The sequence below is a fragment of the Ptiloglossa arizonensis genome, chromosome 1 (assembly GCF_051014685.1).
Source record: "Ptiloglossa arizonensis isolate GNS036 chromosome 1, iyPtiAriz1_principal, whole genome shotgun sequence".
Taxonomy (NCBI): Eukaryota; Metazoa; Arthropoda; class Insecta; order Hymenoptera; family Colletidae; genus Ptiloglossa; species Ptiloglossa arizonensis.
Window position 1 is genome coordinate 21,752,756 of NC_135048.1, and position 15,471 is coordinate 21,768,226.

The window sequence follows — 15,471 nt, forward strand, 5'->3', positions numbered from 1 at the left end:
GGTATATGAGGCAATACGATTTTTGTACATTACTAAGCAAATAAAAACTTTAGAAAGTTGAAAACAAAATGTCATTGACTAGACCAAAAAAGAACGGGTATGTTATACTTTTACAAAGTAAGACATTCAATTACATACAGTCAAAATAAATTTCTTTTCAATACTCAATTAATTTTTAATTTAGTTAGAATTATAGGAGTTATTCAAATTGTATTTATCTGAAAATTTGTTATTTGCTTCATTTTTACATGAAAAATAAAACTTTCGAATTTGTAGAAAATTGATTTAGTGGCTAGAGCAATGATTATAAAGTATTAGCTGTAATATCAATCATTCTAATCGCAATTATATTCTTTGCAACAAATACTGTACAAAAACGTACAATTAGCATAGTAACGCATATATGACGGCTACTAATAACTATTTCCATTTTGGGGTGGTTTTTGGTGTGTGTTACCGGTATTCGGTATTGTATCCAAAACCAATTTTCTTCTATGGTATTCAGTACTTGCACTTTCACTGGCCATCGACTTTCGGCGTAAAGGCGTTGTATTTTCAGAAACTTGAACTATTGAATTTGTACTTTTACGCCGCGTAGGTATATCACTGGTTTGTCTCTGTCCTATTTCATTTTGATTAGACACTCCATTAGATATTGGAACCATTGTAGAAGTTTTACTACTAATAGTATTTGTTGCACAAGCTGTAGAAGCAGTTTTATTTGTACTACTTTGTATAGATGTAAATGTCCCAACATTTTTGTTAATAGAGTTTTGAATTGTATTATTATGATTTACAGTCTTATTTGATGATGTTGTTATCATACTAGCATGTTTACTAGCATTATTGTGGATGGATATAGTCGTTTTTATACTTTGTGAATTTGGTGAACCAAGTGGTAAAGAAGTTTTTCGTCTTGCATTGTAACTTGTTCCATCGCTATTAAAATTTACTTTAGTACTTGTACTACTTTGTTTACTAGTATCTGAAGATGCATGACAACCTGAACTAATCCATTTTTCAACTTGAGCTTCGTGAGATTTTTGTAAAACTTTTCGAATGTCACTATCTTCACCTCCTTCTTTCATAATTTCTTGTAATTTTTGAATTGTTTGATATAAAATCACGGGACTAATAAGACCAAAATCGAATAAACTGCACATATGTAAAACAAAATTTCGGTACAAGTTTTTCATGAGCAATTCCTTTCCTTTAGTTTCTAGAAACATCTGGCAAGCCAGTGGTATTTGGCAATCTCCTACATAGCCATATTTCATGACATGTAAATTCCACATTTTCATAAGTTCCTTTTCTCCTTCATTCACATCCGTAAAATCGTCAATCATCATCATTGTTTTTGTTTGCAACCATTTTGGATCATTCTCACCCTCAGAATCAATATCCATTTCTTTCGGATATATGGGCAAACACGTAACAGTATGATGATACAACCTATAGAAATTTACATACATACTGTATTGTGTAACAAAGAATAATACTTATGTTTCATAGCTAAATGTCGTACCTATTGTGTCCTGTAATGTAAGGTCTTTGGCTCTCATATTCATTTTCATCGAGTTCCAGAAACTCAGAAAGGCTTGGTTTAGTCCTTTTTGGACGACATACTAAAATATTTGTTACACTTGTGCGTCTTGTTGGACCTGTCCTTGAGAAAGCTATGCTACAAGGTTGTGAAATCAACTCATGAGGACTACCTGCATACGAACCATCATAGCATTCGTTTATTGCTACATCTATACGAGCTCCTTGTGGAATCGGCTATTAAAATAAATATGAACTATTTTATGATATTTAAATATTATAAAAACATGATGTTTAGAATAAATACTTACCACGTATGTGAATGTAAATCGCGAATGACACAGTTTTAAGTGCTTTAAAAGAGAATAAAGTTTTCCACAGTCTAAAGAGCACCATGGACAATGTAAATCTTCACAGGCTTCTGTTTGTTGACGACTATTATTATTATATAGAAATTGATAAACTATTTGCTGTGTACCCAGAGAAATATCTGCCTTTTCATTGGGTGTTGTTATTCTTGAAGAATTAAGAGGACTAGGCGTTGGCAGTGTACTATTATTATTATTATTATTATTATTATTACTACTACTATTATTGTTGTTGTTGCTGCTATGATTATTATTATTATTGTTATTATGATTATGGTTATTATTATTATTATTATTATTATTATTATTATTATTATTATTATTGGTACTATTATTATTGTTATTTGTGGAAGAACGTTCTAGACCAGCTAAAATAATAAATAAAATATTAATTTTATTCTTCTTACGTAACTTAAATTAGAAAAATCATGGACAACTTACTGTTCCCAGATCGATTTTCTTTGTTATCTCCACTTGGTACTGGATGTATTGGAGTTGGTCTATCTACCAAGCCATTACTTGGTTCAGTTGTCCAATTAAGTCTAAATTTTAATGTTGGTCCTTTGCTGAATACTTCAAAAGGACCACATTCCTTGATGTCAGGTACAGACTCCCAAGAGCTGTGTTTCTTTGGGCTAGATCGAACATTGGTTTGTACTTCCTGTAAACCTAATTCATAGTCGCCATCTGTCAACAAACATCGATTATGTTTATCGTACACTATGAGTTCAGAACCATACAATTTTACTTCTTCTCCTCCAGTTTTAATTGAACCAGTGGAGGATTTACGACGCTTTTGAGCTGGTTCTGAAACAAAATAAATTAATGTTGTGGTAATATAATATGCAATTTAATTTTGAACAAAAATTATTACCAACCATCTAAATCACAGTTATGTATAAGGCAGCCAGTATTGGACGTACAATAAACTCTAAGTAAAAGCATATAAGTCTTTGCTACATGACCATTATTTAAGCTGAACGATTCGTTAGGTATGGATATAGTAGGTGCTTTTGGCGGAGGTTGATTTTCACAAGGATTAATCGGAACTTCACTTGTACCAACAGAAACCTAAAGAAAAAAATAGTCTTAAGTATTTAAACATGAACAATAACTTATTTGACCAATTTTATATCTAACTAATTATAAAAGAAACTTGGAGAATTATACTTACCTGCATAATTGGTGAACTCACATCTTTTCGTTTTTTATGACAAATTTTCAATAATAGTGTTTCTACTTTCACAGGATCTTGAGGTGCTTCAGCTGCAATATTATTTTCATGATGATTTGATAAAATTATATTAAGTAAATTAAATTTTGAATAGTATCCTGTAATGTACAAATTGAAATGAAATTTTCTTCTTTCATATAGATTTACCTTTTTTATCATAAAAACCTAGAAAAGTAAGAGTCATATATCCACGGACACCTGGATTCTCTTCTTGATTATTTTTTGACATTAACTTTTCCAATATCATGTCAATTTTAAATCCCCGTCGAGATTTATGACTTCTAGACATACGTTGCTTCATATAAGTTAAATTTCTATATAGAAATATTGGCTAAAAAGAATACGTTATATTTTTACATAATCATGTATATATTTATTAATACACACATGGGAAAATATAATAAACACAAAATATAAAAAGGCAAATATGTTTTTTGTAACTGAAGTGTATAATAAATTTATAGAATAATAAATTTGTATACCTACCGTTTTTATGCATCAACGACAAATATAAAAAGTTTTGAAACATACTTTTACAATCTTTATTATGATGCATTACATTACACAAACATTCACAAACACACTACTATAGTTTATGATATACTTTGTATAACAACCCAAGAAAAGTTCACTTGATTGTTGGCACAAAAAAGTGTATTAAATACATATCCATTCATCTGATTTATGTACATATTATGCACTTATTGTTTTACTTTTATCTACTATGCATTTTCTATTATTATTGAATATTAAAATATTCAGTTAACACTTTGAGGACAAATTGAACTATAAATAATTAATAAATGAAATAAAATACAGGACACAGATTAATTTGTTTTTTACTCACTGAAATTTGGTTTCTTGTGCGTAGAAATCGATAAATTTGGGTTGGTTCTGAAAAAAAATACAAATGCATTATGAAACAAAAATTCAAAAAATGAAATTTTTAAATACTAACTTTGAAAATATATCAAAATTACATTATATAAGAGAAGAGTTAAGTTTAATAAAATCCCCCCAGATGGCACAAAGGTTGATATCTTTCTCAAAAGTAAAAGGATAGATACAAGAGTATAAAAGGTCTGGGTTAGGTGAAGAAAATTGATCTTCACAGTTCAAATAAGATATGATGATTAGGTTATTCTCGTTCTGTTACGAGATGCCTGCAAATTTGTTGTTACGCATAAAAGCAGGTTAAACCTCTCTGATCTTATTTTGTTAGGGAAAAAAAATTAAAACACTTCAGTCTGCATTAATTACTAAATTAGTTTTTATTTAAACATAACAATATTATTAATGGAATAAATATTTTTGATACCTAAAATACAGAATTGACCGTAAAAAGACATAATTAATTTTTAAAAAATTTGGTAACATTCATAAATTTGTAAATGGATAAATTTGAAACATACTTTTCGTGAATAAATATTTAGAAAAGACATATTTTACACCAGTTTGAATATGTACTTTTTAATTTGGGTATATTATTATATTATAAACAAAATTATAAGAAGTAGTTACAAATAAATTTAATCTACTTTTTAATGAAGAACACCTTTTCGTTTGATTATTATGATTATTTTAATACGAATTTTTCCAAAAGAGAGTACATTCGAACTTGGTAAAGGAATGACAGGTGTCCCATGCGGATTAAAGCAAAGGAGGGAACGAAGAGGAACCGACGCGCGCTTCGGCGCTCGGTACGTTTTCAACAAATGGGGTTATGTATGATCATTTTCAATATTTATAGAAAATATTTATAAAGAAAGGAAATCGTTAACTACTTAGACTCTGAGATCCTAAATATTAATAATTTTCAGGTCACAATTGTATATATAAAAGGGAAATGATAATTGTAGGTTCTTACTTTCGAAGGCCTGTAGGAATAGCTCATGATCTGCTTGAATTTGATCCATTCGAGGACCCTTCTGTCCATCTAATTCTTTCTCCCGCTTTTTCGGCGGCATTTTCACGCGATTCGTCGTCGAATATTCCACGGAAACTCACTTTCGTCACGTGAAAATACAATGACAACACCCGCCCCGCGCGAAATCTGCGGCGCTTAGCCAGCAACTAAAGCGCAACCTTATGTCGTTACCAGTAACTAAAACTGACTAATTTTTCGTTATCAGTATATATCGCGGCAAATGTAAATAATGTATTTATCATTTCATACACATATGAATATTACATAATTTAATTTAAATTATTTAATACTATACGTAATCCAAAATATAATATTGTTTATAAAGAATTTTCATTGAGTAGTACCTTCTTTAAATAAATGCAACATAGTATTTACTTCTCTGAAAGAATAGTGCATGTATTACGATGATAATGCACACATAGTATAAACAATATTAAAGTTAAAAATATATAAATTAGATTTTTTATTTTTTAAAAGAACTTAAAATAGTGCATATGTATTTTTACATCCCTTCAATAATTTCAATATACGGTTATATCGTAATGAAACAAGAGAATACTTAGTAATAACTATTTAAAAAACCAATTTGTCATAGTATACTATTTCTCTTAGAAATTTAAAAAGTAATAAATACTTATCACTTTTTCAAAATAAAGATAAAGTAAATATAAACAAACAAAGCGTTACTTGGACAGATCCTCATTGGTGCTACGTCGACATGACGTTTTGATCAGGGATGTACTGTGGGTCTGATGCACAAGATCAAAATACCAAAAAAAAATTAAACGATTGAGAAATTAATGCTGATATTCTTATTAAAAAATTGTTGTAAAGATTAAAGCATTTGAAAGAAACTAAGAATATTATTATTTATATATATGAAAATACTCGTGTAAATTTATTATGTTTGTATTTCTTTGGGGGATATTACCTTGCCAATACGCTCCTACTAAAATTTCATGTGGTTTTATTTATACACAGTCAAGTTGAACGTATTTCCGATTTTGCAAAATCTGATTGATTTGCTATTATACTTATACACACTCTGGATACTCTGGGCAAAAATGTGTAGGTTTAATGTACAGTGGAAAGCGACTAATAAATTATTAAAAAACTGATGGTAATTTTTCTAGGAATAAATGCGTAAATATAGTTTTCAAAAAAGTTTACTATTATGTACAAATAGTAATTTGTATAAATTCTATTGTATCTACATTTGTGGTATTTAAGCTCTCAGTATTCGGTTTATAAAATTACGTAGTTTTGTTTATATCGATTGTTGCTTGTTGGGTAAAATACAGTGTAATATTAAATAATATATTTCCTTAGTATTTTTTAAATAATTCTCTAAAGTTGGTATGGTTGTTAATTATTTTCTAAAGTTGGTACGGATGTTAATAGTTCTAGGTTGATGTAATGTTAATAATCTCTAAGTTTTACTAGACATAAATGCACATATACGTATTCCAATCATGCATAAAATATACTAACGAGTGAAGGCAGTGAGGATGGTTGACTGTAGTTAAGAGAAAAATGCGTTAACACGTTATACATTTTTGATATTCTATTTACATTTGCTGTTGGAATATTATAAACAAACAGTAGATTAGAAAAAAGTTTAAATTTATGCATACATTGATGTATTACAGTGAACTGCATATCACGTTTCTTTATTATAATGTGAAATAAGACAATTTTAACATTCAATGAAATTTAAATTATAACCTTTATATAATTTAGTTTGTGATAAGATGCACCGTAACATACTGCGTACCTTTAATATTCAATTTGTTCAAAAACGATTTTTCAGAAAAGATCAAGTAAGAGTTAGATTTGCACCCAGTCCAACAGGTATGTAACATGGATATTTTTCTTTATAATTTTATATAAAATAATTTAAACTTTATAAACTATTTTTTAATTTTTTTTTTGTAATATAAATAGTAGATTTAAATGTCTTTTAAGAAGAATAGTATTACTCATAAATATTCAAAATTTTACAGGTTCATTGCATTTGGGAGGTCTTCGAACTGCATTATATAATTATTTATTTGCTCGTGCTAATAATGGCACATTTATCTTACGAATTGAAGATACAGATCAAACTAGATGTATACCTGGTGCAATAGAAAAAATTCAAAATGATTTATTATGGTCTGGAATTATATCTGATGAAGATCCAATAAGAGGCGGACCCACTGGGCCATATATTCAATCAAAACGACTTGAAATATATAAGTATGATAAATTTCCTTTGATAAATAATAATAAGTATTTAAAATCTTCATAATTCTGCAATTACGTTATTATTAAAGTACATATCAATTTCATATGCGTACATCTATATATAAACATTTTTTTCTTATCAAAGTCACTTTTTAAATGAAGCCCATATATTTTATAACATTAAGCATCTTTTATTTACAAATATTTGATAACTTGAAAACTATATGCTTAAAAAGACAACTGATCTTGTTTCCAGAAGCAAACATTTTTCTGTATTATCAAAAATGATGAAATAGATATTTTACATTCTGGTAGTAGGTGATTATCTTAGTAATTAGGGTGATCTAATATCTGTTATTACATTAATATCTCAGAAATTATAAAAGTTCAAGTTATAATTTCAGTAACAGTATGTTTATAACACAAATATACTGTAGAAATATGAAGGTCATCTTTACATTTTGAAATAACAAAATATGTTTGTTTTTTATGTTAGGAGACAAGTTTTCGAATAAATAGAACCTAAGATCATTGGAAAGCATTCTAAGAAGAAAAATAATAAGAAGTATTTGTTTTTATAGAAATATCAGTAATAATCAAAATTTGTCTAGTTGTATAAATTATTGATTCAATTAAGATTCTTATATTGGAAGTATAATTACATTTATTATTGGAATATATAACATTATTGTCACACTTTTAATATTGTCAATCTATGCAGCAGACCTAATTTCTTTTGAATTATTTTATAAAGAAACTTTAAGAATAGGGATTATAAAAAAAATTAAAATATGTGTCAACGATTTATTATACATAACATGTGTGCTACAAAGAAAATTCCAATATTATAAGTTGAAAGAGTATCAGTTGTTGCATTAGTACAATTTTTTGTATAAAAATTTAAAAAGCCCTTTTTGTATTTTTTTTTTGTCAATAGTATCTTCCAATAATCTTATATTTATTGACTATTGTACCTATTTGAAGAATCTTTACTCTAGTATAAAATAAAGTTTAAAAAAGTAAAAATAATCTTTTCTCTAATTTTTACAGTTTCAGATATATTAAAATGGTAATCATTATTAAACAAGAATTTTCTTATTAATAAATATAAAATTTAATTGAAAGTGCTATTTACACATTGACAATTTTTTAGGTAAAAAATAGTTTTTAATTAGTATAACTTTTATTTGAACAAATATGCAATTGTACAATAACATTAATGTATGATTCTTAAAAATATGTTATATTTAATATTATTGCCACATTATAGAATTTTTATTTTATCTTTTTCTCTTAAAACTAACAAACAATACCTTTAAAAAAAATACTAAATTTAAATTTGTGCTATAACTTATATTATTTAAATCCTTAATATAATATGAAGATCATAATGTACTACTGATTAAATTACAGAGAACAAATACTTAAACTTTTAAGTAATCAATCTGCATATTACTGTTTCTGCACAGAAAGCAGACTGCAGTTATTACGAAGGGAAGCTTTGAAGTCTAGACAAGTGCCTAAATATGATAATAGATGTCGACATTTAAGTAATGATGAAGTGAAAGAGAAGCTCGATAAAGGATGTTCATATTGTATTAGATTTAAGGTACATGCAAATAAAATGAAACAGTACTATCTTGATTAATTCTATATTAGAAAAATTTTTTTAAAATTCTTGTAGTTATCTTCTGTATCAGAATATTTCGATGATATGATATATGGCAAAATTGTTCACAATGTTGCACAAACTGAAGGAGATCCAATTATTATTAAAACAGATGGTTACCCAACTTATCATTTTGCAAATGTTGTTGACGATCATCTTATGGAAATATCCCATGTCTTTCGAGGAATTGAATGGCAAATATCTACACCCAAACATATAATGATGTATAAGTAAGTTTAGACATTTAAAATTCTTATTAATACTATTAAATATATAGCCCTAATAATATAGAGCTTTATATGTATACATACAAATAGCTTAATATTCCTTTTAATCCCTTGGAATTGAAAAAGGAAAGTTACTATTCAGCTTTTGTGGATGGAGATTTTCGTATCCTAATAACAAAAGTGTATAAAAAAATTAAATCTGATGGTCCTGTGCCTTAATACTTTGACAACCATATTCCCATGTAGATCTTATCACTTGTTGCTGTTGCTTTTCACACAGTTGTTCATGATATTATTACAATATACTTATTGTGAAAAAAGCATTAAAGTTATCATTATCTAAATTTGTTTTTATTCCATAAAATATTAATCATATAAAGTTATCTGTTTATTTAATAATAAATAATGATATGAGCGTGATTAACATATAAATGTTAGAATTAACATTTTGTTTTACTTAAATATTGTTTCATGTTTTATTGCGTGTAGGACAAAATTTATAGTTATTAATAATTCAACATAATCTAATAGTAATGTTACATAATACTTATATCTAACAGTTATAAATTTTGTTAATTTTGTTCACCATATTAGAGCAATTGTATTAGCCAGAAATGTTGAAACTAAATAGATAATTATGTTATTGCAGAGCATTTAATTGGACACCACCTATATATGGACATTTACCTCTAATACTAAATTACAATGGAACAAAATTATCAAAGAGGCAAAATGATATACATATTGAGTCTCTCAGGAAAGATGGACTTTTTCCATTAGCAATTTTAAATTATGTTATACATGCTGGTGGTGGTTTTGATAATAAAGGAGGTGCTGAATATATTCACAGTTATGAAGAATTAATTAAACAAGTAAATATTCTTCTGTTTTGAAATTTTATTGTAATAAACTAATGATTTGTATTAATTATGTTACATGAATGTTTATTACATTCTATATTTTGTTTTAGTATATTTTATTTATACTCTTTCAGTTTAATGTTTCTAAAATAAAAACGAATTCCAATAAACTTTTACCCGAAAAATTATTACAATTTAATAAGTTAGAAATTTCTAAACTATTAGAAAATGAAAAAAACAACAAATTTTTAATTGAAAGAATTAAAACATTAGTTATGGAGGCATTTCCAGACAGGTATGCATTTTTTTTTTACGTGTACTTGTAAAATTCTTTATTACTTGAAGTTTTCATGTTACCTTAACTATTGCTTTAGAAAAACTGATGGAAGTTTATATTTAGATGAACATCATATAATTAAAATAATGAAATGGGCGCAAAAAAGAATGTATAAATTAAGTGACCTGGTGTGTCCAGAACTAGCCTTTTTATGGATTGTACCAACTGCACCATTGGATGTTACACAATCAGGATATTTAGGTATAATTAATATGAACAAAATATTTTCATATAATTATAACCACTGTTTTCTATTACAGATATACTTAAAATGTTGAATATGAAATTAATTGAAATTGATGTTCAAAATTATAACAAGGTCTGGATTAATAACTACCTTAAAGAATTCGCTAATGAACATAGGATTCCGTATCCAATGTTGATGAAAATTTTACGTGGTATTCTTAGTGGTTTGAAGGTAAATAAGGAAGTTTTAAGTTGCATTTCAGAGATTTAAAATTATGTTATATAATATATACTGTCACATATTTAGGATGGTCCACCTGTAAGTGAGATGATGGAAATTTTAGGAAAAGATAGTACATTATTAAGGATAAACCGTTATATTTCTTAAATTTAATCCTGTGATCAAATAGATTTGCAAGTTTATAATTGCTATCAAATTTAAAAACTAAGCATCTGTTTAATGTATTTATGAAACAAGATATTTCTACTTTGAACTTTATAACGGTTATTTATATTAATATTATAATAAAATGAACTCTATATATATGTAATTTTAACTATAAAATAACATATAAAGTTTAGACACCTAGTCAATTTATGAAGCATTTATCTTGTAAAAATTTATAACTATTAAAAAACAATTAGTTTTGTATATAATAATTGCATGAAGTGCTACAAACTGTGTTTCCAAAATTATTAAATCTAGAAATACTTTATACTTTACAAACACTCTTGTATAATAATAGGGTGTTTAGAAAAATGCAGAATATTTAATCAGGACTAAGTCTTCATGCTGATATGAATAAAAAATTCTTTTCCATTTTATAATCTGAAGCTTTGTTATTAAGATATAATGTAATTTAATATTCAATAATATAGATATATAAACACACTTACATGCAAGAACATGCGTGTATTACTAAGAGTAATGGTTTTAATCATTTTTCATGTACTAAAAATGCATGAATTTTATATTTTTACAATTTTAAATATATTTATTATATAGAATGTGGGAATGGAAATTATAGTTATTCAACAATAAATGTTACTGCTTTTAATAATGGTAAAAAAATGTTTACAAATAATGTTTTTCTTTAAACAGATTGAAAATATCTATACTGAATCTTTTGTCTTTTTTTTTTCTTATTTGTCACTAAGTACGAAATTGGGTTGAAGAAGAATAATATTTTATGATTAATAATATCAACTCTTTACAGAGATTACTTACATAAGGTGTTTAAAAATGTTTCATTTAATTATGCATTCTATACATTTTTCTTCACTATTTATTTTTTATTTGAATTCAATGAAAAATTCCATATCTTCCATGAAGGTGTTTTTTGTATGCCACGTTAGTGCTTTCGGAAAGAATAAATTAGTTCAATAAAAATCTTTAATTAGTTTCTAAAGTTATATTAAATAATATCACCATTTTTATTATATTAACATCATTATTTTCATGTTTTCACACATTCACATACACACCCGTGATACATTGTTTTTGTTTATCAAAACAAATTATGATAACAGATATTGTATTATAAATTTGATATACATTCCTTGTACCCTTGTAGAAGAGTGTACCTTCGTACACCCTGTACGCTTTATAAAATTCATTGTTAGTTACTCGTAAATATTTTAATAACTTGTATTTCATTTAATTTTATAATTACCATTAATTTCATTAATGAGAAACATAATTTAGAGATACATTAGAAATATATCCTAACAAAAAAAGTTATAATTATTAAGAGAAAGGTAACTTGAAATTAATATCTTAATCGAATCTGGTTGTGATTTTTTTATCGTCGTCTTTTTCTTGTTTTACTTTACCGTGTATTGTTAACTGCACACACCTAAAATTGTTTAAATTAATGGTAGAAGAAATAGAATTTCAACAAAACGAATTTATTTCTCAAGAGTTACTTCTTGAAATTTCAGGAAGTTTCACTGCTCAAATTCTTCTATTAAAAGAAGTTCTAACAGTTATATCTGTTTCTTTAGATTTTTCGAGATACTATTCCGCGAAAGAGAACCAATTTGTAAAAAAAAAACTCTAATACTGATATGTATCTCTCATTTTTTAGCCGTGTAAAAACTAGTGGAAAAATATAGTAATTCAACTAACATTTCATTTCTCTTAGATCGAAAAATCGAAAGATTTTTTCTTAGCATAACTGGTAGATATAAATATATACATTAACGTAATACATACTATTTTTAGAATATAACGCATGCCTTATTTGATGTACATTTAAATAACAAATCTTATGAATATTTGAATATTGAGTAGAAACGTAAATAGGAAAATGACGATGATACAATAATACAATTTATTAATGTTTTAAAACATTACTCATTTATTGCACTAGTGACACAATAGAAAAGGCTGCGACTTCCAATTTACGAACATAAAGCAAGTTGTGAGTTATGTATGGAAAGGAATTAAACTTGTAAAAGATTGATATTTGATAGTTTCTTTCTTATATCAATTTTAAATTCAGAGAAATTTGCAAACATTCAGGAAAATTTCTTAAAGAAATAACTACAGGAACGAACGAAAAGCCTTATCAATGAAAAGAAAAAAACATTTAAACGGTCAATAGATTTTCTTAACCCTTCATATCTTATTCGGAAATCACAATTATAATTTAAATAAGCAAATTTGAACCAACAAGATTAGAGTTAACTTCTACTACTGCTGGTGACAAAATTTGTTATATAAAGATGTAATATAAATTTTATAATTTATAATTTTTAATTTTCAATAAGTACAATGAATGTCAAGTGATAATAGAAGAATATATTACTAATCTCAGAAATGAGTGATAATAAATAGTGAGATCAATTATCGAAAGATATAATGTTAAAGTGTATCTACAAATATAGTAATCTAATTATTCTACACAGTGTATAATGTTATGATATAGTAGAGTAATATATAAAAAATGATGTGGTTTATGTAAATACATTTTATTTCTATAAGAACTATTGGTCATTTAAACTTTACTGCATATTATTTATCATTTATTCATAAATAAGTTACTTTATTAAAAGCACATTTACAGTTGGTTAAAAAAAAGTAAAGTGTAATAAAAAAATATTTTAAATTGTGACACAGGTACTATATTTGCTTTCTATTGTTATTAGAAGGAAACTAATAATATTAAAACTAAAAATATAGACATACTATATTCAATTTTGTATTATATCAGATGTAGTTTAACATATCAGTGAAAATTGACAAAGGCAATTAATGGTGTAACAATGAATGAATATTACATTATCTCTTCTATAAGAAATGCTAGTTTATTGACAATTAAAACTTACTAGTATACATCAGAAACTTAAATTGAAATTAAATGCTTATTGCGATTGAAATTGTGATAGTATCTTAAAAATGTTCTACTACTAAAAATTATTATGCTAAAATATAGTGCACTACTTTTTAAGCTGAGTTCCTAAGCAAGAAATGTTTCATTTGACTATAAATTTTAATGATATTCCATCAATAAACAACAATTTTTACAATATAATAAATCATGTTTTATATTAAAAGTCTAACATTGCAAGATTTTAATTATGTATCATATTATCATTCTGTATATATAGTTTATTTATTATAGTACTTTAAAGTCTATTATAAAAGAATTGAATAACTTTCGAGTTAAAAACAATTTTGGTTAATTTTTCATGATTTATTAATGACTAATTTTTGTTTTATTTCGTAATCACAAAAACTAGCTAGAATTTAGTATACATAATGAAACTGAAAACATTTGTACTTATGATGTATTTATTTAATTTAAATTAATAAGTGTTGTTATATTTTCATTTAATTGTGAGACAATTTAAAATTTGTAATCATATGAATATAGAAAGTTATTTTTAGCTTTAAAGTTACTTAATACTATCTGTGTTATATACATTTCAAAATAAATACTAATTTATTTATTATTTTACATACAAAATTAAGTACCTTCTGTTTATTGTTATTTGTTAAAAATACATTGAGAGAAATTTAAAAATATATATTCAACATATATAAGTGCCTCTTTGAATTCATAATTTAAGTAGATTTTACATATACATACACTGAGAACAGTTGAATATGTGTATAGCATGCAATGGTACTATTTTCAAAATTTCAAATAATAGATAACATTCACCAAGAACTTATTTGTGACATATATGCATATAACATATATGGATAAACTTTGATAAATGTTATGAATTCTAATAGATTGTGTATCATGTATTGTGTACTTTTTATTGAACTAAATAAATGTTATGTTACAATATGTTCTGAAAGATTAATAATTTATGAAATACTTCATATTTTAATATTAAGTAACTAACAGTGTATATTGTATTTATTATAATCATTTTGTTTTTATTTTAGTTGGTTTCTATAAAAAACATAATATAAAAACTTTTTATATTTGCTATCAAATATTAATTAATAATAAATTATATTGAAAATTTCTACACATATATGATAAAATATTTTTAAGATATATAAAATATATTGCGACTTTAGTAAAAACGTTTGGGATTTAATGATGAAGACTAACAGATGAAAATCTCATACGATACACTAAAATAAATAATATTTGTTTATTCAGTTAGAAATTATGTAATTATAAATTTGCAATTTAAATATGATCAAGCATAAAAGTATAGTCTATTTGAAACATAAATACATATGTATGTTTCTTAAATAAAAAAACATGCATGTATATATATATATATGTCATATGTTACTGAAAAAGTATTTTCATCTTCAGTACCAAATAAATTATCTTGACAGTAGAAAAATACAGTATTATTCTGAATTATTTTTTAGTTTAATAAAATTTTAGGACAATTTATGTCTTTTTAAAAATATTCCCTTT

The 15,471-nt window shown here is 25.6% G+C and overlaps 2 protein-coding genes across 3 annotated transcripts; one reads left to right on the forward strand and one right to left on the reverse strand.

The window, feature by feature from the left end:
* Nucleotides 1-326: 326 nt before the first annotated feature.
* Nucleotides 327-5,201, reverse strand: Su(z)12 (Polycomb protein Su(z)12). Of its 2 annotated transcripts, XM_076319384.1 has the most exons (9): nt 5,012-5,201; nt 3,992-4,038; nt 3,292-3,475; nt 3,085-3,176; nt 2,789-2,981; nt 2,352-2,717; nt 1,854-2,278; nt 1,526-1,779; nt 327-1,452 (listed from the first exon to the last, which is right to left on the reverse strand). In XM_076319384.1, exons 1-9 carry the CDS (start codon nt 5,109-5,111, stop codon nt 414-416), a joined length of 2,700 nt encoding a protein of 899 aa, XP_076175499.1. In that variant the 5' UTR covers nt 5,112-5,201; the 3' UTR covers nt 327-413. The 2 variants fall into 2 exon arrangements, with proteins under 2 accessions (XP_076175499.1, XP_076175508.1); XM_076319393.1 differs by lacking the exons at nt 3,992-4,038; nt 5,012-5,201 and adding an exon at nt 3,631-3,883.
* Nucleotides 4,612-11,340, forward strand: Glurs-m (putative glutamate--tRNA ligase, mitochondrial). The gene is made up of 10 exons (XM_076319453.1): nt 4,612-4,844; nt 6,882-6,922; nt 7,075-7,309; nt 8,711-8,906; nt 8,982-9,196; nt 9,843-10,065; nt 10,188-10,348; nt 10,428-10,591; nt 10,651-10,808; nt 10,884-11,340. The coding sequence occupies exons 1-10, from the start codon at nt 4,717-4,719 to the stop codon at nt 10,962-10,964; spliced, it is 1,602 nt and encodes a 533-aa protein (XP_076175568.1). The 5' UTR covers nt 4,612-4,716; the 3' UTR covers nt 10,965-11,340.
* The last annotated feature ends 4,131 nt before the right edge of the window (nt 11,341-15,471 follow it).